This window comes from Charadrius vociferus, unplaced genomic scaffold (genome assembly GCF_000708025.1).
Source record: "Charadrius vociferus isolate BGI_N301 unplaced genomic scaffold, ASM70802v2 scaffold828, whole genome shotgun sequence".
Classification (NCBI taxonomy): Eukaryota; Metazoa; Chordata; class Aves; order Charadriiformes; family Charadriidae; genus Charadrius; species Charadrius vociferus.
The window spans coordinates 280,166-302,730 of record NW_009649708.1 but is presented as its reverse complement, the minus strand read 5'-3'; the positions used below and the strand labels follow the sequence as shown (position 1 = coordinate 302,730).

General features: G+C 52.2%; 2 protein-coding genes across 2 annotated transcripts in view; one reads left to right on the top strand and one right to left on the bottom strand.

The window, feature by feature from the left end:
- The window catches only part of UBE2D2 (ubiquitin-conjugating enzyme E2D 2), a 45,073-nt gene extending 31,371 nt beyond the window's left edge, over positions 1-13,702 (bottom strand). The window contains exons 1-2 of the mRNA XM_009890691.1: positions 13,555-13,702; positions 13,400-13,503 (exon numbers count right to left, since the gene is read on the bottom strand). Of these exons, the coding sequence (XP_009888993.1) occupies positions 13,400-13,503; positions 13,555-13,702 (252 nt within the window). The remainder of the gene's footprint in view (positions 1-13,399; positions 13,504-13,554) is intronic.
- Positions 13,703-14,618: 916 nt separating this feature from the next.
- TMEM173 (transmembrane protein 173) lies at positions 14,619-22,062 on the top strand. Its single transcript, XM_009890690.1, has 8 exons — positions 14,619-14,767; positions 14,830-14,884; positions 16,219-16,463; positions 17,080-17,260; positions 18,186-18,294; positions 18,452-18,690; positions 20,848-21,034; positions 21,869-22,062. Exons 1-8 carry the CDS (start codon positions 14,619-14,621, stop codon positions 22,060-22,062), a joined length of 1,359 nt encoding a protein of 452 aa, XP_009888992.1.
- The last annotated feature ends 503 nt before the right edge of the window (positions 22,063-22,565 follow it).

The following is a 22,565-nucleotide window of genomic DNA, read 5'->3' as shown; positions in this document are numbered from 1 at the left end:
CTGGCGGTGTGCCCTCCCCGGGGAGGCCGGGAGGGCATCCGGGAAGACGTTCGAGTGGTACTAAGAGCGATGCGGGTGACACCTTGTAGCTGGTGGGGGCAGTGCGTGGCTCAGCATCCCTTCCCCGTGGGTAGTGGCGCAGGGCTGGCACATGGTGATCATTTTTAGGCCTAGGGGGACGCGTGGATAAAGTACATCAAGTAGATTACGCCATGGCTGCATAATAAAGGTTTAAACCATTGATCAGAGTTTTATTTGTATAGCAAAGTGTCTCAAATACTAGGCTTACCGAGCATGCCCAAAACCACAGTTTTTCAGTGAAGTACACAAGGCGAGCGACCAAATGCAGGACTTGGGACCTTCCCAAATGTGGACGAAAAATTGATTTCCATCCAGCATGTCCACGGAGAACACCAATATGGATAAAAATAATAATTGTTCTGAGATGGCGGAGCAGCTTGTATCAGGAAAAAAAAGTCACCAAGTAAACTTTCTGATGACTACTGATGAGCTGAAGGGTTCCGCGTAGCTTCAGTGAACCACAACCTGCCCGTAACCACAACCTGTTTGTGTAGCTGCATCAAAGCATGAATGGGCTGTCGCTCAGCCAGCTCAGAAACAAAAGAGCAACTTCACTTCAGGTCTTAATCATCAGAAACGGAGCAAAGTAATCTGGGAACAAGACACTGCTTGGGACAAGGATTTCGTGCATGCATTCAAACAAGGTACCTCTGCAGAGGAGTTCAGTTTCACAACCAAACTGCTCGCATGTACACAAACCCATGGGGCGTCCTGCAAAACGTTCTAAAATCTACATCAAATTGGAGTCTTTTCTGTTGGTCCTGCTTCTCTTCCTGTTGCTGGCTTTGGAACATGAATTGGGACTGGACGCTTGCCCCTCTGTCTTGGGCTCGTGGTGGCCGGTGCCCTGTGCACCCTTCCAAGTTGGCAGCCCTGCCACCAAGTCGAGTAAGAAAAATGCCAAGAATATTTTTAATCAGAGTTGGAAGTCAAGACTTTCCAAGAAGGCATCAGGTTTTGTTCCTCTACAGGCACTCGTAGAAAAGCCTGGTTTCCTATGGATTTCTTTGTTGCGTAACTAACATTTTTAGTGAGTTATACTACGATTTTCTGTTCCTGCTTGTCTTCTCCTCACCTAGTACTGCAGCTGGGTTGTTTTCCACCATTCCTGTCAATCCCATACCTCCTGTCCATCTCTTGGCAGAGAGGGAGAAAAGGCTTAAACAGGAGACTTTAGAAGTAAGTAAAATACTGCGTTCCAAGCAGCAAGAAGCAGCTCTGGGCTTGGAGCTCAGCTCCAAAACGTCCCCTGGTGTCAGACTGTCGCTTTGGTGAAGTCCCCTTCTGCCAGCCAGCCCCATAGCTGGCAGAGCTGCCCACAGGATTAATTTGCTTGCTGCTTTTGAATGGGCAATGTCTGGAAACCCCACGCTGCTTCTGATGTCATGCTGGCGATGACGAACTCGTGCCTGCCTGCTCCTGCCCGCCTGGCTGCTGCTCGCTGTGGTCGAGGTGGAGGTAAAGATCTCTGGCAGTGCTCACCCTGCCCTCTCTGGAGCCCGGGGACTGCTGCCTCACGGCAATACTTGCGGTCTCGTCTCTCGCTGACTTTTGCTGCCAGCCTTTCTGCAACAATTCGAGATTTCTTTTTTGGTGGCTTTAGCATAGGATGTGTTTTGAATTCATTTGTTTTTCCTCCTCCACATTTGGTGTGGAGAAAATAAATCACAGATTCATAAAAATGTTTTTTTCTGGTAGTTTTTTTCTTTTTTACAACTACTTTGGTTCATTTTGTGGCTTCTTGCTCTTTCCCCTCTTTTCTGTTGCCTTTTGGGTTGCCAGACACCCCTTGATTGTAGAAAAGCAGACAACAACCCTGCCCCGGCTAGTTGCTCTGCCACCCCCAGCCCAAGGGAGCCTGCTGTCCTCCCTTGCCACACCAGTCTCCACCAGCACAGGGAGCTGGAAATGCCCAAATACTAATCCCACGTAGTCCTGGCCCTTAAGGCTCCCCCCAGTCCTGGGGCAGAGGCAAAACTGCTTTTCCTCTAATGTTTTCCGCTTTCCTATTTTACTGCCCAGCCAACTTCTGATCCCGGCCAGGCAGTCTGGTCCTGCTTACTGGAAGTGACATTGCAAATTCCTCTTTACAAGGAAGTGCTGCCTTGGTCCCCCAGAGCGGTACAGCCACGGTAGCTTTGCTCCTCATTCAGATTTGGTCCATCTCTCGGCAGGGCAAACATCATGCCTGGAGCTGCAGTCCTGCTGGTGACTGCTGGGGGCACAGAAGGCTCCCTTCTCCTCTGACATCTCTCTGGAAGCACTGTTCTCCTGTTTTCAGGGTAGTTTTCAAAATACCTTCAAGTCACAGCCTCTGAGGGCTTCACTTCTCAGATGTCTGCATGTCAGCCAAGGTTAAAGTCATCTTTTTTTCCAGTATTCTCAGGAAAAGTGTTGGATTTTGTCCCCAAATTGGAAAATTATTTTTGGCTCACAGTAGCAACAGAAACAGTCTGGCTTGCTACTTTTTCCCTCGTCAAGCTTTGAAAAGTCCTCTCTGAGTAATAAAGCATCAGAAAGCTGAATCCAGAGAATAAACAATTTTGAAAATAAAAAGAGATGGGAAAATAGTTTTGTTGGGGTTTTTGGACCAAGGATAACGACAATCCGCTCTTTCTTGCCACGTGGATGTGGACTTCTCCAAGAGATAAGAAATGGAAGTAGAAAAGTCGTCGTTGTCAGTGTTCATAGGGTCAGTCCCCTGGGATTTGCTGACAGTTGCAGCTTCCGAGATTTGGCCTGTAGATGTCAACTTGCTGCAGGGAACTGAGGACGGGGCCATGTCTTATCCAGAAGGTGTCTTCCTCAACATTCAGGGGTAGATCTTTGTCTGATGTGGCAAGCGATTAAATTCTTTCCACTGGAGCTTGCACGTGTCTAAAAATGCTGTGAGATGCAAGAAAGATCCCACACAACTAAACATTAACCTAAGATCGCAGGGAGCAGAGCTAGGGAATTGAGCTCAAGGTCAGGATTTCCCTTCCTAGCTTTTTGCCTCACTGCACTATGATTGTCCTTTGCATTCTCTTCTCCTTTCCTTTCTCCCTTCACTGAGGTTTCATCTCCCTGCTGTCGCTCAATTTCTACTTTCTCTTGTTAGGACTTCCGTATCCCACCTGCTGTCTTTCTCCCTTGCTGCTCTTCCACCTCACCTGCCACTTTTGCAGGTGTCCTCCTGCAGGTTTCAGTCTCTTCCCACTCCTGCCCAAACATGAAGACAGTGGCATTGACCCATATGCACTTTTCTATATCCCACATGAGATCATATCCCAGTCCTCTTCTCCGGGAGGATGAGTTCCACTCACCAGCACCAGAGAAGACACTTTGTGCTGCATCTGCTATGGAAATTCATGGCTGGTCCCCATCCCTAGCAGCCCCTGCTGCAGAGAAAGCGTTCCTTGTTAGGCAGATGCTGTCTCCCCATGCGAGTTGCTGCTGGGCCCTTGTGCAGCACCCCACCATGGCATTTTAGGAAGTGTCCCACCTGCAGCGGTCTGCCATCTCTCTCCCAGGGAGAGAGCTGGTCCGGCAGACCCAGGGCACTGCGGGTTACTGTGGTCTCTCATCCCGGGGACGTCGCTGTGCTCTTAGCTTCTCTTCCAAAGAGAAGCGCTGAGTGATCTGCTGCCAACATCACCCTGTGCCAACATCATCCCCTGCGAAACAGCAGAGCATCACTGGAGGAGGTAGCTGAGCCCTGCCTTGTCCTCGGATGACTCCTGCCTGCATGCGCCTTTCCTTCACCATCTTCCTCTGATCAGCTCTGCTCAACAGACTCAGGCTGCAGTGCTGTATTAGGGGGAAAAAACGACACATCCTTCACCAAAGGCACAAAAATTTAAAGGAGTACAAACTTCCCAGCCAAGCTGCCTAATCTGATCTTTGTAGGCTTCGGTAACTGAAGTTGAAAAAAAGATAACTCTAAAGAGGGTGTCCTGGTTTTGGCTGGGATAGAGTTAATTTTCTTCCTAGCAGCTGGTATAGTGCTGTTTTGGATTTAGGATGAGAATAATGTTGATAACACGCTGATGTTATAGTTGTTGCTGAGCGCTGTTTACACTAAGTCAAGGACTTTTCAGCTTCTCATGCCAGTGAGATGGCTGGAGGTGCATAAGAAGCTGGGAGGGCGCAGAGCCAGGACAGCTGACCCAAACTGGCCAAAGGGATATTCCATACCATATAACGTCATGCAACAATAAAACTGGGAGGGAGTTGGCCGGGGAGGTGGTGGCCACTGCCTGGGGACTGGCTGGGCATCAGTCAGTGGGTGGTGAGCAATTCCATTGTGCATCACTTATTTTGTTTATTATTATTATTATTAAGATCATTATTGAGATTATTATTATTACTAAGATGATGATGATTATGATGATTATGATTATTATTGGTTTCCCTTCCTTTTCTCTCTCATTAAACTCTCTTTACCTCAACACACAAGTTTTTACCTTTTTTTTTTTCAGATTCTCTCTCCCATCCCACTGAGCGCCGAGCAAGCATACAGCTGTGTGGTGTTTAGCTGCCTGTGGGTTAAATCACAACAGAAGGTGCGACACAACTGGAAAATAAAAAAAAATCCATCCTGTACCAATGTTGGGCAGATGCTAGTGGGGAAGTTCCAAAGAAAAATACTTCCAGAAAAATGGACCTGAAGGAGTGGAGAAAGTGGAGTGAAGCGTTGAGGAGAAGGCTCTGCCTCTGCCCCTTGGCAAACAGCAAAGGACCTGCATCCCTTTCTGCAGCCGTGAACTGGGGAGAATTATGTGTCTCTATAGCTGCTAAAACCCTCGTGTCTTACAAAACAGATCCTGAGGCCACTTTTTCCCCATGCTGGTCAGTGTTTCCCCCAGCAGCAGCTGAAGCCCTGTCTGCTGACCTGTGGGCAGAGAGTGGGTGTAGTGAAGGCTTTTCTCAGCGCAGCTCCTGTCCCAAAGGCTCTGCCCAGCACTACCATCCCGATGTACAATTCACATAAAATTCTTCCTTCTGTTACACCCTGCAGAGTCATTTACCAACAGGAGAGTGGGCTGTGGTCCAGTCTGGTTCATCCACAGGAGCAGGAACAATCCCTGTGCAGAGGTTTGCAGATCCCGGGGTAAGTTGGCCAGGCTCGCAGCTAAAAGCCTTTCAGGCTCAGAGGGGATCTGGCGGCACCTCAGTTCAAAGCATTTCTAAAAAAACAACAACTCCTGGACTGAACTTACATATATAAATTGTCATGTATGTCACATGGAGACTGCTACCACATAAAACATACTTTTTCCTTTCCTTCCTTCCTCCCTTCCTTCCTTCCTTCCTTCCTTCCTTCCTCCCTTCCTTCCTTCTTTCCCTCCTTCGTTCCTTCCTTCTCTCCTTCCCTCCTTCCTTCCTTCTTCCCTTCCTTTTTTCTCTCCTTCCCTTCTTCCTTCCTTCCTTCTCTCCTTCCCTTCTTCCTTCCCTCCTTCCTTCCTTCCTTCCTTCCTTCCTTCCTTCCTTCCTTCCTTCCTTCCTTCCTTCCTTCCTTCCTTCCTTCCTTCCTTCCTTCCTTCCTTCCTTCCTTCCTTCCTTCCTTCCTTCCTTCTTCCCTTCCTTCCTTCTCTCCTTCCTCCTCTCCTTCCTTCCTTCCTTCCTTCCTTCCTTCCTTCCTTCCTTCCTTCCTTCCCTCCCTCCTTCTCTCCTTCCTTCCCTCCTTCCTTCCTTCTCTCCTTCCTTCCTTCTTCCCTTCCCTCCTTCTCTCCTTCCTTCTCTCCTTCCCTCCTTCCTTCCTTCCTTCCCTCCTTCCTTTCCTTCCTTTTTTCTCTCCTTCCCTTCCTTCTTCCTCTCCTTCCCTTCCCTCCTTCTCTCCTTCCTTCTCTCCTTCCCTCCTTTCTTCCTTCCTTCCTTCCCTCCAAAACAAGCTGGAGGGTCTTTATGAAACCCCGTGGTGTCACATGCCCCTGCTCCAAAGTGATTTTCCATTTCCAGAGTCCTTTGCCGTGTGCTGAATGAATCAAATCGAGGACTGTCACAATATTAAAACCTAACAGAAGTAGCTCTTAAGGTGACTTGTTCTTGTTCTCAGTTAAATGTGTTCAAAACTAAGTTAGTCCAGAAACTGTGATATTTTGTTTCTTTAAATAAAGCAGGGATTGGGGGGTGGCTTTTTGTTTTTAAACTTAATGGATATTCCTACAAGACAAAAAGTGCAAAAAGATCCAAACCTGAAAAAGCATTGCTCGGTTTTAAAGATTCAAAAGGCTCATATTGCTGTTTTGCTGATACGGGGTTTGTTTTTGATATTTACCACCCTGTCTTCTCCCAAACTCCAATTTTACTTTATTTTTTTGCTGAGTTTTGCTGGTTTTGGTGCAAACTTGGATGTAGCTCAGGGCACAGCCCCCCAAAACTGTAAGCATGGGGAGGGGGCGCAGTGGGCACCTCAGCTTGCCGCTGCCACCACATGGGATGCAGGAGGCAACCGAGACTTTGCTTGAGGTGGTCAAAAGCTTCCTCATCACTCAGGATCAGCCTCATCTTCTCCCGCTCCCCTCCTCCAGGCACAGGTTTCTGGAGAAAACAATGGAAGAGTCCGGCCCCACTTCACACTCACGGCCATGCCAGTCTCAGCAGGGGGCTGAGGGGTTGGCATCAGAGGCAGAAAATAAAAGAAGAGATGTAGACCCAGAGCTTCTCCCTCAGTCCCAGGCTCAGCCCCCGTTGCAGAGATCTCCATGGGGTATTGAGGACAACGACATGGAATGGTTAAATGTAGTCAAAAAGAAACAACGGGAACTTTTCGGGCAGAAATCCAGGCAGCGCTGACAGCTATAGGCAGACCCTGTTCATTCCCCTGTTCCCAGCTTGCTAAAAACCTCCTGGGCCATTTGGGCTTCCATGGGTATTTGCGTGAGCGTCCCAGCGGGGCTGGGCAGCCCGCTTTGTACCTCCAGCGTTTGCCACCGCAAATCAGAGACTTCCATGTTGCACCCCAGGTTTACCTGCCTGTGCTGCGGGGACGGGCTCCTATAAATCTCTCCTCTCTGGCCATGAGAGCGCCAATAAATCTCCCTTGGATGCATGTCCTGACCAAGAAGGCAAAGATAAATTTCCTGTAAGTCATTGAGAGAGGAGGAACAAGGAAAGAAATAGGGTATTTACACATGTCATTGCACCTGCCTGCTTGGAGAAAGCAAGCCTGGCAGACAGGTTCTGGCTCTGTTTTCCACCCAGCCATTGTCCCAGGGGCTGCCCCGCTCAGCCCCACTGCCCTCCCAGCGCTGCCCAGATGCACTGCTGGGCTGGAGGTCCCCACTCACCCCCGCACCTCCTCACCTCCAGGCAGCATCTCCTCACCGGGGCTGCCTCCTTCCGCTTGGCAGCTCCCAGAGGGGATCTCCAGGAGCTGCAAGCACACTTCCCGTGCTGCTCCCTGCCACTTTCAATTCCCAGAAGTACTTTTTTTCAGAGAGACAACCTCTCTCCATACCACACGCTCACCTCCTCCTCTCTTCATCCCCAAGCTGTTTTATCCCCCATTCATCCTCTTTTGGCTATATGGATGGCAGTCTTCCAGGGTCCGCTGCCAGGTCATCTTCTCTGCCTTTATAGCACTGCCCCAGTGGGATCTGGCCTCGCTTGGCGTTTCTGTGCCACTCTGTTGCACAGGACAACCCCAGCCAAGCTGCGAGCCTGCCGCTGCAGGGGAAAGGGGGGACAGCGGCACTGAAAAGCGTGTTCAGACGAGGACCACTGTTTCACTCGAGTCTGGAAGATGCTCTGTTGGCTCCTGTGGCTCCCCAGTCAGGGGGATCCTGTCTGCAAAGACTGTCCCCTCCTTTGCCGCAGAAGTGGGATCAGGATGCGTTAGGGCGAAAGCAGCTTGCCAGGGGTCCCTGGGAATGCCACCAGCCAGCAAGCTTTTGGTGGCTCCATCCCCAAAGGCAGCTTTGCTTGTCCTGCAGGGTAGAAGACACCTGTAAATGAAAAAAACCAAAGTGACCAAAAAGGCGTGCGTGTACACAGCCATTTGTTTCATTGTAGTTTCACTTGTTCTCAGCTCAGCCCAGTCAGGTCCCCAGGGGACACGTGGTGGGAGGCCAGAGGAGACACAGCCAGCCACTTCCCTTTCCGCAGTCTCAGTGCCAGGGGGGCTGGTGACAAAGGGCAGGAAAGTATGTGACTGTTGGAGGACAGAGAGCAAGAGTACACGTATATGTGAGTGGAGGGGTCCCAGCAGGAGCCCCACCAGGGATCTGTGCTGAGACCTGGGTAGCTTAACACATGTGACCTGGCAGAGTCAGACCGGGAAGGGGCCTGGAGGAGCTATTCAAAACATTTTGACTGGCACAATCAAGTAGAAAACAGCTTCTTTTTGAAGAATAACTTGAGTATCTGAGATGCTCCAGCCTTGGGAGAGAGACGGCTGAGGTCTGACGCCATCAGTGATCTGGGGAGGAGCAAAGGGAGGGTTGTCCATGTCTCTCCTAGCACAAGAGCAGTTGCACCCCAAAGAGCACTAGCCTGTGACAGCTTCAACACAGGCAAAAATTACTTCTCCACCCAACGTGTAATCAGGGCCTCAGTGCCACAGGATACCGCGGTTGCTGACAGTTTCCAGGGGATCAAAAGAAGACTGCATAAATCACAGGCTGATCCACTGATGTTTATTAAATGGATAAAAACTCTCTCTTAGGCAGGAAGTTCTGGTGCCACAAAAGGAAGGAAGAACCTTAATGGAGAATGGAGAAGGGGCATGCAGCGCTCAGAGCAGCCCCACGACTCGGGGACGGAGGGATGGTCCGTGCTGCTGTCAGGATTTTAAACTCGTCATTGCTGAGGGGTCACAGCTTGGTGTCACGGTGAGGCAAAGGCTCTCCAAAGCTGGGTACATCAATGGAAAGGTGTTCAATCTCCACCTGGATTTTATAAGCAAAAATCAGGACCCGCCATAATCTGAAGACAGAGGGGGCAATTACCAAATCCTTTGGCCAGGACATCTCCCTGGCTACCCAGACTGTCGCCTCTTTTGTCCCGCAACGAAACTGCTTTGATGAACAAGTGAGAGACAACATGTGCTTGGGAGCTGGAGGAAGCTGCTCGCCTGCTTCTGCAAGATTTTCCCTAGCACATGGATGGCTCCTCACCGCATCAGTGAGAGGGATCCAGTTCACACAGCCCAGAGCAACACAGAATCACAGAATGGTCGGGGTTGGAAGGGGCCTCTGGAGATCAGCCCAGGCAGGTTGGGAATGGCTCCAGAGTGGGAGACTCCCCCACCTCTCTGGGCAGCCTGTGCCACTGCTCTGCCACCCTCCAAGAAGTTCCTCCTCATGTTTAGATGGAACTTCCTATGTTCAAGTTTGTGTCCATTACCTCTTGTCCTATCACTGGGCACCACTGAAAAAAGACTGTTCCCATCCCCCTGGCACCCTCCCTTTGAGTATTTATAAGTATTGATAAGATCCCCCCTCAGTCTTCTCAGAATATTGCAGAGCACTTGATTTTTGCTAAGGTGGGCAATAAAGCAAGCCCTGTTAGTGTGCAGGACCTCTGAGGGTACACGGGTGGTGCAACTGCAGCACTGAAAACACCAACTGCAGCACTTTTTTAGCCAAAGGACCGAAGCCACTTTTAACACCAGCCTGGCATCCGAACCTCCTCCCCACAGGCATCCCCGGTGTAAAGCTGTCACTGGGCAGCTCGCCTTTCGGCTGAAGCCAGCAGCTCTGCCGGCTTTTGCAGGGCAACAGCACGTGATGCAACAAAACAAGGAGCAAGCGCTGCTGCAGTGCCCATCCTGTGGCAGGAGCAGGCTCTGTTGCACCTGCTGCCTGCCTGCTGGCCAGGAGCAGTCCTTTACCCAGGAGATACCAGGGAAAGCACCATGTTCCTGGCCTGGCTCTTGGTTGGGGACGTGCCACATGCTCCTAACCGCCATCAGTCTTGCACAGGGCCAGCCGCCAGGCCCAGCTCCTGAGTTAATCCACCTTATACAGAAGGCACCTCATACAGGGCAGCCAGTAGGTCTCCAGAGGTGGGGGAGACTTCAAGCAAATTCAGGCCATCTGGCTACCTGCAATGGATCTCACCTCCTACCACTGTAGGATCTTTATATTCTTTTTCCAGGTTATTCCAAGTTCTTGGGCATTTCACCAAAACCCGTCTTTGTTTAAACCAAGTACTGGCTACAGCTGTCCACTCTGCCCATGTCCATTGGTATGTCAGGAGAGGCTGATCACTTCCCCAGTTCCAAGCAGTACACCAAGGCCCTTCTAGACACCAGCCTATGTTGCGTTACAGGCCAGCTCAGCTCTTCTGGATGCTCCCAAGGGTGGAAGTTGTGACGCTCTATGTTAAGGAGAACCTTGAATGTGTAAAAGTCAACTACGGTGACTGTGGAAGCCCTATCAAATGCCTCGGGGCGAAGATTAGAGAGGTCGGCTCCAATGAGGATCTTAGAGTAGGCATCTTCTACCGACCTCCAAACCAAGACCATAAGGCCAACGAAGCAATACTTGGGTCACTTAAGCAAGCTTTGGGTCAACAGAACCTGGTTTTTATGGGTGACTTCAACTACCCAGACATTTGTTGGAAGAACAGTACAGTTCCTGAAATGCATGGAGGGCTGCGTCCTCATACAAATGTTAGATGTGCCAACCAGGAATGAGGCACCTCTGAACTTGCTATTCACAAACCAAGACGACCTGCTTTGTAGGTTAGTGATCACCTTGGCTACAGTCATCACAATATTGTGGAGTTTGGGATCCTGCTGACCACGCTGAAGGTTAGCACTAAGACAAAGGTTTTAGATTTTAGAAGAGAAAACTTCAGCTCGCTCAGAGCTCAGCTGGGAGGGGTTCCATGGGAAGCTTCCATGGAGGATAAAGGAGCTGAGGAGTGCTGTGGGATTTTCAAGAACACTCTCCTGAAAGTACAAAAACATTTCACCCCCTTTAAAGGTAAGGGAGGTAGGCAGAGCAAAAGACCCTTTTGGCTTAACTGCAAGCTTCTGAGTCTGCTCAAAACCAAGAGAGAAGCGTACCAGAGATGGAAAAGCAGACGAATACCCATTGAGAACTACAAGGGCATTACCAGGGCGTGCAGAGATGCAGTTAGAAAAGCAAAAGCTCAGCTCAAATTGAAATTGGCCAGAGATGTCAAAAACTACAAGAAAGGGTTCTTCAGGTACATAAAGAAGCAGAAACAGCAGGAAAATACTGGCCCGCTGTTAAACAGGAGAGGTGAATTAGTCACCAACAAATGCTGAAAAGGCAGAGGTTCTCCACACTTTCTCAACCTCTGTCTTTGCCAGCACTGTTGGGCCCCAGGCCTTGGGAACAACAATCTAGGTCAGTGTAAGCACAGACCCACCTTCAGTGAAGGAAGAGTTGGTTTGTGGACTGTTACAGGAGCTTGACCCCTACAAATTGATAGGCCCTGACAATATCCACCCAAGGGTGTTAAGACAGCTGGCTGGCATCATTGTGAGGCTGCTCTCCATAATCTGATGATGTCCCAGAAGACTGGAAGAAAGCTAATGTCACCCCCATCTACAAGAAGGGCTTAAAGGAGGATCCAGGAAATTATAGGCCCATCAGTCTTACTTCAGTCCCTGGGAAAGTTATGGAACAAATCCTCCTGGGGGCTATCACAAGTCAAATGAAGCACATAATTAGGAAAAGCCTGCACGGATTCACCAAGGGCAAATCGTGCTTGACAAACATCATCACCTTCTATAACAAAGTAACCTGCTTAGTTGATGTGGGGCCAGCAGTGGACATTGTCTACCTGGATTTCTCCAAGGCTTTCACAGAATCACAGAATCATAGAGGCTGGAAGGGACCTTCAGAGATCATCTAGTCCAACTGCCCTGCCAGAGCAGGTTCACCTAGAGCAGGTTGCACAGGAATGCATCCAGGCAGGTTTAGAATATGTCCAGAGAAGGAGAATCCACAGCCTCTCTGGGCAGCCTGTTCCAGTGCTCTGGCACCGTCAAAGTAAAGAATTTTTTCCTCATGTTCAGATGGAATTTCCCGTGTTCCAGTTTGTGCCCATTGTCCCTTGTCCTGTCACTGGGCACCACTGAAAAGAGTCTGGCCCCATCCTCTTGACATCCACCCTTGAGATATTGATAAGCATTGATGAGATCCCCTCTCAGTTTTCTCGTCTCCAGGATGAACAGACCCAGGTCTCACAGCCTTTCTTCATCAGAGAGATGCTCCAATCCCTTGATCGTCTTTGCAGCCTCCACTGGAGTCTCTCCAGTAGTTCTCTGTCTTTGTTGAACTGGGGAGCCCAGAACTGGACACAGCACTCCAGATAACCTCCCTCAACCTGCTGGCCACACTCTTCTTGATGCACCCCAGGATGCCATTTGCCTTCTTGGCCACAAGGGCACATTGCTGGCTCATGGTCAACTTGTCCACCAGGACTCCCAGGTCTCCCTCAGCAGAGCTGCTCTCCAGCAGGCCAACCCATAACCTGTACCCATAACCTGCATGGAGTTATTCCTCCCCAGATGCAGTACCCTACACTTGCCCTTGTTGAACTTCATTAGGTTTCTCTCTGCCCAACTCTCCAGCCTGTCCAGGTCTTGCTGAATGGCAGCACAGCCTTCTGCTGTGTCAGCCACTCCTCCCAGTTTTGTGTCATCAGCAAACCTGCCAAGGGTACACTCTGTCCCCTCAATCCAGGTCATTGATGAATATGTTGGACAAGACTGGACCCAGTACTGATCCCTGGGGAACACCGCTAGCTACAGGCCTCAAACTGGACTCAGCACTGCTGAACACAACCCTCTGAGCTCTGCCATTCAGCCAGTTCTCAATCCACCTCACTGTCCACTCATCTAACCCACACTTCCTAAGCTTACCTTTGAGGATGTTAAGGGAGACAGTGTCAAAAGCCTTGCTAAAGTCAAGGTAGACAATATCGACTGCTCTCCTCTCATCCACCCAGCCAGTCATGCCATCATAGAAGGCTATCAGATTGGCCTTGGTGAATCCATGTTGACCACCTTCTTTTCCCCTACATGCTTAGAGGTGACATCCAGGATGAGCTGTTCCATCATCTTTCCAGGGATGGAGGTGAGGCTGACCGTCCTGTAGTTTCCTGGGCCCTCCTTCTTGCCCTTTTTGAAGACTGGAGTGACATTGGCTTTCCTCCAGTCCTCAGGCACCTCTCCTGTTCTCCAGGACCTTTCAAAGATGATGGAAAGTGGCTTAGCAATAACATCTGCCAGCTCCCTCAGCACTCATGGGTGCAGCCCTTTGGATTTGTGGATGTTGAGTTTGCCTAAATGATCTCTAACCCAATCCTCCTCAACCAAGGGAAAGTCTTCCTTTCTCCGCACTTTTTCTCTTACCTCCAGGGTCTGGGGTTCCTGAGGGCTGGCCTTAGCAGTAAAGACTGTAGCAAAGGCAGCATTCACTAACTCTGTCTTCTCTCCATCCTCTGTCACCAGGACACCTACCTCATTTGGCAATGGGCCCACATTTTCCCTAGTCTTCCTTTTCCTACTGATGTACTTGAAGGTGCCTTTCTTATTGTCCTTGATATCCCTTGCCAGGTTTAATTCCAAGTGGGCCTTAGCCTTCTTCATTGCCTCCGTGCATACTCTGACAATGTTCCCATACTCCACCCAAGTGGCCAGTCCCTCTTTCCACATTCTGTAAACCTCCTTCTGCCATCTGAGTTTTTCCAGAAGCTCTTTGCTCATCCCTGCAGGTCTCCTGCCTCCTTTGCCTGATTTCTTACTCATAGGGATGCACTGATCTTGAGCTTGGAGGAAGTGGTGCTTGAATATTAACCAGCTCTTGCACCCTGCTTCTTTCTAGAGCCCCAACCCATGGGATTCCTCCAAGTAGGTCTTTGAAGAGGCCAAAGTTAGCTCTCCTTCAGAAGTTGTAATCCTACCTATTGTCCTGCTTCTTCCAAGCCGGATCCTGAACTTCACCATCTCATGGTCACTGCAGCCAAGGCTGCCCACAGCCTTCACGTCCCCAACCAGTCCCTCTTTGTTTGTCAGCATGAGGTCCAGCAGCGCACCTTTCCTCGTTGGCTCTTCCACCACCTGTGTCAAAAAGTTATCATCAATGCTCTGCAGAACCCTCCAGGACTGTGTGCCTGGCTGTGTTGCCTTTCCAGCAAATATCAGGGTGGCTGAAGTCCTTTACGAGAACCAGGGTCTGGGATCATGAGGCTATTTCCAGCTGTCTGTAGAAGCCCTCGTCGACTTCCTCTTCCTAATCCAGTGGTCTGTAGTAAACACCCACAACAGGGTCTCCCATATTAGCCTGCCTCTTAATTCTTACCCATAAGCTCTCCATTCATTCTTCATCCACCCCTGGGCAGAGCTCAATACATTCCAGTTGCTCTCTCACATAAAGAGCAGCTCCACCACCTCGCCCCGGTGGCCTGTCTTTCCTAAAAAGCCATCCATGACAGCATTCCGGTTATGCAACCTATTCCACCTTTGCAATGAGATCATTGGCCTTGAGACCTCACGCAGATCTCTACTTCTTCCTGCGTATTCCTCACACTGCATGCGTTGGTGTACAGGCATTTCAGAGAGGTAATCGAGCATGCAGGTGTCCCTGGAGCAGTGCACCTCGCTTGTATCTACCCAGTTTGGCAACAGAGAGGCCATGGGAGACCATGCTGAAAGCTTTGCTAAAGTGAAAGTTCTCCCCTCATCCACACGGCCAGTTATGTCACCTCATAAAGCACTCAGGTGGGTCAGCAGTGATATGCCCCTTGTAAATCCCTGCTGGCCGTTCCCTTCTTGTCCATCAGGTGCTTGGCAGCCATTGCCGGGAGGATTTGCTCCATCACCTTCGCAGGGACAGAGGTGACGTTGGGCAGGCTGTAGTTCACCAAGCTCTTCTTTCTCAACCCTGTTCAAAGTCGTGTGTCATGTTTGCCTTCTCCCACTCATCAGGAACCTCCCGATTGCTATGATCTTCCAAAGAGATCAGAAAAGAGCCTTGCCATGGCATCAGCCAGCCCCCTCAGCATCCTCAAGTGCTTCCCACATGGTCCTATGGGCTTGCGTATGTGTCAGTCTCCCTCTAGGATGGGTAACGCCTCACCGCTGCAGACTCTGCTGCTAGGACTTGGTGGACTTGAGGGCAAACCTCAGCAATAACAACCGAGTCAAAGAAAGCCTTGAGTACCTCAGCTGCTCTGGGTCCATGGTCACTAGGACCTGAGAGGCTTGAGTGCCTTACTGGCCAGCAAAAGCCCAGCTGCAGGAAGCCCCTAGCCTTGTTGCCAGTGCCCGTGGACACCGCCTCCTGAGCCAGCATCTCCCAGAGCTGCGTGGGGTGGGGGAATCCAGGGCGCGGTGAGTCACCCTCTCTGCTAGAAGGAATTTGCTTCTGTTTCACCCCTGGAAACCTGCTGCACTTAATAAATTCCATCTCAATAAATTCCGGTTTCCTTCCTCATTCCGGCTCGCCTCAGACCCACTATGACCCAACGGATACGGTGCAGCTTTCCAGAGGTCTGAGCTCACGGATATCGAAACCTGCCACATCCACCCAGCGCTGCCCAGTGCCTGGATTTCCTGCGGGCTGCGAGACCTCACAGGTACCCTGCGTGGGAGGGCTCTGGTACTTTCTGCAAGCTGCCCGCGGCCGCGATAGCTGCTTTCATTTTCATTTTTCTCAGTGCTGGGAACTGTGCAGCTCCACCTGTGGCACCAGAAGCCTGTACAGCGGAGAGGCTCCGAGTCTCCATCTGTAACTGCAGCCTCCAAACGGAGCTGCGGCTGCCCGGGCTGGAGCGCAGAGCCCATTAACGGCAGCGCAGGAAACCCAGGCGGTGTCCGCTCTCGCGGCTGGTAACTGCTCCGGTGAGTGCGGCGAGAGGAGTGACGGCCCCGTGGCTGCGGAGCAGGGAGGGCTGGTGCAGGGTTGGCATCTGTTTGGGAGCGGGGTGGCCAGCCAGGCTCTGCCCTGCCATCCCATTTGGGCACAGGGGCAGCCATGAGGTGGCCCGGGCAGCACGCAAGGGAACCTCCCCAGAAGCGGCTGCATATCAGCAGCTTGCAAAGGAAGTGAGGGCTCTGCTGTGTGCTTTGTGGTGCTCAGTGAGCACTGGATGTGCATGTGCATCCCCTTTCTCCACTCCCTGGGCACCAGGGACAACCGTGGCTGCTGATCCCCTCACCTTCTGCTCCAGATGTCTCAGGAATTGCGGCGGCCCAGCCACTCCACCACCTTGCTCATCCCCAAGGCCCGGGGAGGGCGAGCGCAGCGTGCCACGTACCTGCTCCTGGCTCTGTGCGCCACAGCGCTGTACCTTGCTGGGGAGCCCCTCATGCCCACCGCCCGCACCCTCACCTTCCACTTTGTGGTCCTGGAGATCAGGGCGCTGCTCAAGGGCATCTGCTACCTGGCTGAGGAGATCTTCCACCTCCAATCTAGGTGAGCCGGCATGGGGGTGGCTGTCTCCCGGGCTCCTGGGAACACCCTGGGGACCAGGGCACAGCAGCCTCCGGGTGTTGTGGGGGAATCTGCTCCTTGTCTGTACCCCTACTCTGTGGCAATGCTCTGCTGCGCCCCGGCAGCACACACGGCTCTCCATCAGCCTCCCATCTCTCTCATCTCTTCCTCCCTCTCCTCCTCTCCCCGTCTCCTGCCTGCCCATATCCCCTGTATGTCCATGGACCTCACCATCTCCTCTCCGTGGTAGCTCCCTAGTGTTCCCTTTCCCTGGGGAACAGATCTTGGCTCCCAGCCTTCCCCCACCAGCCAGTGCCGGAGAGCATGGGGTTGTTGGAGACAGTCCCCCCTTGCTGTGCAGGGTGACATTTTATCTGCTCCCCTCTGAGACCCACGGGTGCTGCAAGAGATCCAAGCCCTCTCCTGGCTGGGGGACCACCCAGGGTGCACTGGGCAGGGTCGCACAGGGCTCCCAGGCTCCGTCCTGCTCTAGAAGGTCAGCGGCACTGGCAGGGAGGTGGGAGCATCCCATGGGCTGCAGATGGGGATGGTGGGCAGGTGGCCACCAGCCTTACTCCTGTTTCCCTCTCCCACCCAGGCACCACGGCAGCTTCTGGAGGGCCCTGAGCGCCTGCTTCTCCCTGCACTGGCACGGGCCCATGCTGCTCATCTGTGGCTCAGCCTACGTGGCTCTTCTCGATGGAGATGGGCAGCCGCTCAGCCTCCACCTCGGCCTGGCCAGCCTGTGTGAGCTCCTCGTCCTCGCTCTGGGGCTCCACGTAAGGCCACCAACACCTCTAGCCTGGGCAGCTTCCCAGGCAGCACTGCAGCCCTCAGCAGTGGTGGGGACACACGTCCCGGCTCTGCATGGCCCCTGCACGCACAGCCCACCCGCAGGCAGCCCCACAGTGGGAGAAACACTCTCGTTAGCTCAGCCCTGAAGAGCTGATCTCCTTGGCCTCACGCTGCCAGGCGTGCCGGCAGGAGGGCCAGGCCGCCTTTTAATGAGCGCAGCCGCCCCGGGGTGCGGGCAGCAGCCCTACCGCAGCAGGAGCCCCGCTGACACAAAAAACAGGAGTATTTTTAAATCTGTCAGTCAAGCTGGCGCTTGAGGGGAAAGAGCAGCCTGTGTGGTCTCCAAAGGGTTAATTATCAAGCATGCTGTGGGCTGCAGAGCCAAGCTCCAGGTACCTCTGCAGCACTGGGAGGGCTCTGCTTTACCCCAGCAGAGCTGGAAGGTCACAAAAGCTACGGAAAGGCGTTTCGGGGAGGGCAGCTGCCAGGTGCCTGCGGGGACTGAACACCCATTTCCACCTAAATGAACACACAGAGCTGGGCAGGGCCCACTGGTGGCCCTGGAAACCCCACCATCAGGTGCTGGGATGTCTCCTCCCACATGCTGGAAGCACTGGGCAGATGCACGAGTTGCATTGGGACACATGACCCCAGTGGAGAGTGCAGCCAAAAATAGTGCCCAGCTTGCCCCAGCGTCAGCTTCCTCATCTGCAGGGGCTATGCGGGCTATCGAGGGCTCTTGGCCCCATGCCCCGACGTGGATGTGGAAGGGGGCAGCATGGTTGCTTACTCTCCAGATCTCTTTGGAGAGGGCGGCTGCTCTCCAATCCCTGTAGAGAACTGACTGTTGAAGAAGAGACCAGGTGGCTGCTTTCATCACCACTGCTCTGTCTTTCCTTCCCTCCGCAGAAGCCCTCAGAAGTGGAAATGTCTGAGATGTCTGAGAGGTCCAAGCAGAATGTTGCTCATGGGCTTGCCTGGTCTTACTACATTGGGTACCTAAAAATAGTCCTGCCACGTACGTAACTTTTTCCCTGCATTATCATGCCTACAGATAGAAATAGCTCCTCATAACAATCCTCCCACTTTCACAGTGTTAGCAGGGAAATGGGGAGCAAGGTAGAAAGCAACTATCCTCATGCCAGGCACCTCTGCCCGATGCTCTCTTCCACCAGGGGTGAAAAAGTCAATGGAGGAATTCAGCAGAGCCAACCCCAACATGCTGACATGCAGGGAGACCTGGAAGCTCCACATCTTGGTCCCTCTGAACTGCGACATCTATGATGACCTGGAGAAAGCTGACAGCAATATCCAGTACCTGACAGACCTCACTGAAACCACCCTGACTCGAGCTGGCACCAAAAAAAGGGTCTACAAGAACAGCCTCTATGCAATCAAGGATGAAAACAACAAGGTATACTGAGCGCAGTGTTGTGATAGCTGTTGGCATGCATCAGCCCAAAGGTCTTCCTGGCCTCAGATCCCAGCCCAGAAGTGGTCATAAGGGCAGGGCAGTGTCCCCTCTCCTATTAGATACTCCCAGCTTTCAGCAGGCTTCCGTGAGATGGAGAGGTCCTGTCCGTGCCAGCCATGTGAACCCCTTCCTCCTGGCTGCCTCCTCCCGGCATCAGCCCTTGCAGGGATGTTGGGCTCACTTAACCCCTCCCAGAGTTGATTTAAGTCCAGAAAACAGCAGAAAATTAAGCAGGAAAAAAAAAGATGATGTGGGGTCCAGAGCATCACTTCCCATGGGATGAATGAGTATTTCCTTTTGTTGTGAACAGGTGCTTGAAAATGTCTGTGTGAGTCATCATATAATTTGACTCTCTCCCCTTCCCCCAGTCACTTCTCTTCCAGGCTGACGAGCCCTAAACCCCTCCATCTGACATCGCATTCATCTCCATCCACATCTCCAGGCAGATGGGCCTCTGCCCCTGCACCCTCGGAGGAGGGAACACATTGGTCCTGCTGACACAACCGTGGATGGAGGCGTCGGCAGAGCGATGCTTCTCACCTGGGTCTCCCTACCTTGCCCTTTGATGGTGGCTGAGCACTGCGCTGCTGCTTTTAAAGCCCTGCCTGCAGGGACTCCAGAGCTTCTTTCCTGGCCTTGCTTCCGGGGAAGTACAGTCAGCGTCGGGTTTTTCCTGCTACGATGCATGCACTGATGCTGTGTTTCATCTGCCAGTCTCCTGCTGAGTCACTCGGCACCAAGCGAGCTCCAGCAGCTCTGCAGCCTGGACCTCTCCTGACCCCGCTGCCTGTTGTCAGTGAAATCTGTGCCTCAGCTTGCTGCCCACTCGCTGGTGAACGCGTGCACGGCAGCGATGCTAGCTCCCATCTTTGGCACCTGCCCTCCGAGCCTGGCAGCTCTTCCTGCTGTGCTGCATTCACCCAGGGATCCCGTCCCTCTTCCTTTTAATACACTTCACTAAACTTTCCAGTTTGCCCAGTATAAGACTTACTGGTAACATTCTTGGAATTTTTATGGCCTTAACAAATCTCTCCTCATTTGTTTGCTCAGCCTCCTTCTAGCTGTGTGTTATGGTTTGAGAAACCCCTAACAATTTATTGTCATTTAGACAATCATTCCATCACCCGATGACCTCTCGCCACCCGGGATGGGGAATCAGGAAAAAACAAGGAAACCGGAGGGTTGAAATATAAACAGATTTAAGAGAATAAGATTAGATAATTAACCTTAATAATACTAAAGAACCAATATAGATCCTGATACCAATACAGAATATGCAAAGATTATCCTCAGCCCATTCTATCAATCAGTAGAAGCTGTGCACTCCCAGCAGTGGACAGTAAATATCAGACACTGCCAGCGCTGCGGCTTCGGGAGGAAGGGAAGGGCTCAGGGCTCCGGCACCGGGGCAAGAAGTTATCAGGATCACAGCCATCAAGGGAGAGAGAGAGAGCTCCTCAGCAAACTTCCTAATTTATACTGAATGTGTCATTCATGGTATGAACTAACCCTGTTGGCAGCTTGGGTCCAGTGCCCGGGTCTCCCTCCTCCTCATCCCCGCACCTGGTGAGCTCGGAAACACCGAGACCTTGAAACCCACACACCATAGCTGGCTGTAAAGTCAATATTTTCACAAATTCAGACACTGGAGTCTTCTAAATGTGCAGTTTTCCCAGGGATTAGAAGAGAAATTAGTGCTGTGCTGCTCAAACCAGGACACTGTGCATTCACCTTGCCATCCTCTTCTCCGTTCTCCTACTCTCCGTTGGGATGCTCAGACTTTCCCTTCTCTAGTGCAAAAGCCACCAAGAAGGTGTGATCTCACACATGCAAGGGGCATCTTCGTGATGGACCAAACTCCACGGGGAAAACCACTCTCCAGGTCACAGCTTGCGAGTGCTGCCAAAGCCAGTGGCTGCACACTGGCCAGAACCAGTGTCCCTGTCCCAGGGGTCCAGCACACAGCCCCAGTGCAGGGCAGGCCACGGAGCTGCAGAGGGGGTCCTAAGAGCTCTGCCCAGCACCAGGATCCCCTGGCAGCCCTCTGCCAGGCAGTTGGCCCTCCTGCCCCCATTCTTTTTTCTTCCATCACCGCAGCTCTGGCACTGCGCAGTGGAGTACGCCACCCCGCTGCAGTCCCTCTACGCCATGTCCCAGGATGAGTGTGCTGCCTTCAGCCGGGAGGACCGCCTGGAACAGGCCAAGCTTTTCTACAGGACATTGGAGGAGATACTGAAAGGCTCCAAGGAGTGCGTGGGTACCTACCGGCTCATTGCGTATGAGGGTGAGTGAGGAGGGGCAGAGGCCCCTGGAGTGACCTCAGATCAAGGCAAACAAGGGGACTTAGGCAAGATCCACATAGCGCTTGGCTGATATCCCCACTCACACGGGCATGGTGGGAGGAAGGGGCTGCTTCCCGACACAGAAGGACTTCTTGCCATGGGTCTCAGAGGAGTGGGGAGGATGCTGGCAGAGCTGGTCCCTGTTGAAGTCCCCAGAGCCACCCGAGACAAGCAGTCTTCTGCTGTGGCAGCAAGAATGCTCCCTCCAGGATTAAATATAACAGCAGGCTTCCAGGGGAAGGAGCAGCTCCCTTCGCTGCTGATGTTCCTGGGAAAAACAGCTGGGGCTGTCAAACCCTCCCCAGCGTTGGGATGGGTGTTGGTGTGTGTGCCGGCTCAGTGGCGTTCCTCCTGACAGCGGACAAGGAGCGAAGCTATCCCTTCTTCCTCTCAATTTCCCTCCTCCTCACCTCTGCCAGAGCAGCAGGGCTTGAAAACAGCTTGCTGCGTCTTGCTGAAATGACTCGCATTGTTTTTCAGAGGAAATTCAGCGCTCTCCCTGATGGGGAGAAGCATTTCTATCCGGCAAGGTAGTTCCCATCACAACAAGCACTGCTGGGAAACCTGCCACACAGTGCCTGTATTTTACTGTCCTTCCTGCACTTTGTGTTTTATTTTCTTTCTCCTGGCATGCTGAAAGGGGGAAGTAAGGACCATATTTTGACTTCTCAGGAAATACTGCATATTTTGGGGCATGTCCCAGAGACTCCGCTCTGCCCAGACCCCTGCCTCAGGCAGAACCAGTGAAGGTGGGTTTTGTCTTTCTCCTGTTCCAGAGTCGGGCGAAGCAGAGACCCACTTCTTGTCCAGGGAGATCCTCTGGCACCTCCAGCAGCAGCGTCATGAGGAGTACGCCGTGCATGAGGGGAACCAGCTGAACAACCCACCCACGACCCTCAGCTCAACAGAGCTCAACCTCCAGATAAGCGAGTCAGACCTGCCGCAGCCCCTGCGAAGCGACTGCTTCTAAAGCACCGGCGCTGCCCAGCCCCGTACCACCACCTTGGGGCTCAGGTCCCCCTTCCCCAAGCCCCTTCCTCTTGCTGCAAGTGCTGCCCGTGGCAGCGATCCCCAGCCTCCTGCAGGAACTGCCCACCAAAACCTCCTGTGCATCATGTTTATTGGAAACAGCTGACTCAAACCACAGTCCTGTGACATACTTCCCATTTCCTTTGTTATATGTATCTCATATATGAATCCGTGGGTGTTTTTTTTTTTTCTTCTGCTTTGGTTCATATCATATAAAGCATTTTCCTCTGGAGTGAGTTGCATTATCCTGAATCTTGGTCATGATGTCTGCCCTTGGACATCCTGTGGTGTTGGACAGGGCCTTGGAAATCCCAGCCACAAGTGTGTATGTGTGTGCTGTGTCCAACACACCCAGCCAGCGTGGCCTGGCTAGTCTGATGGCTTCTGCAGGCACAGGGAGTACGCCCAGGACTTCCAGGGTACCCTCCAGCCTGATAGACCTGC

Bases quoted from the DNA above. Each gene is read 5' to 3' on its own strand.
- TMEM173 (XM_009890690.1), top strand. From the start codon at position 14,619: ATGCAGGTGTCCCTGGAGCAGTGCACCTCGCTTGTATCTACCCAGTTT. The intron at 14,768-14,829 runs GTGGGTCAGCAG...CTTGTCCATCAG, and splicing joins TCACCTCATAAAGCACTCAG to GTGCTTGGCAGCCATTGCCG. The intron at 18,295-18,451 runs GTACGTAACTTT...CTCTTCCACCAG, and splicing joins CCTAAAAATAGTCCTGCCAC to GGGTGAAAAAGTCAATGGAG.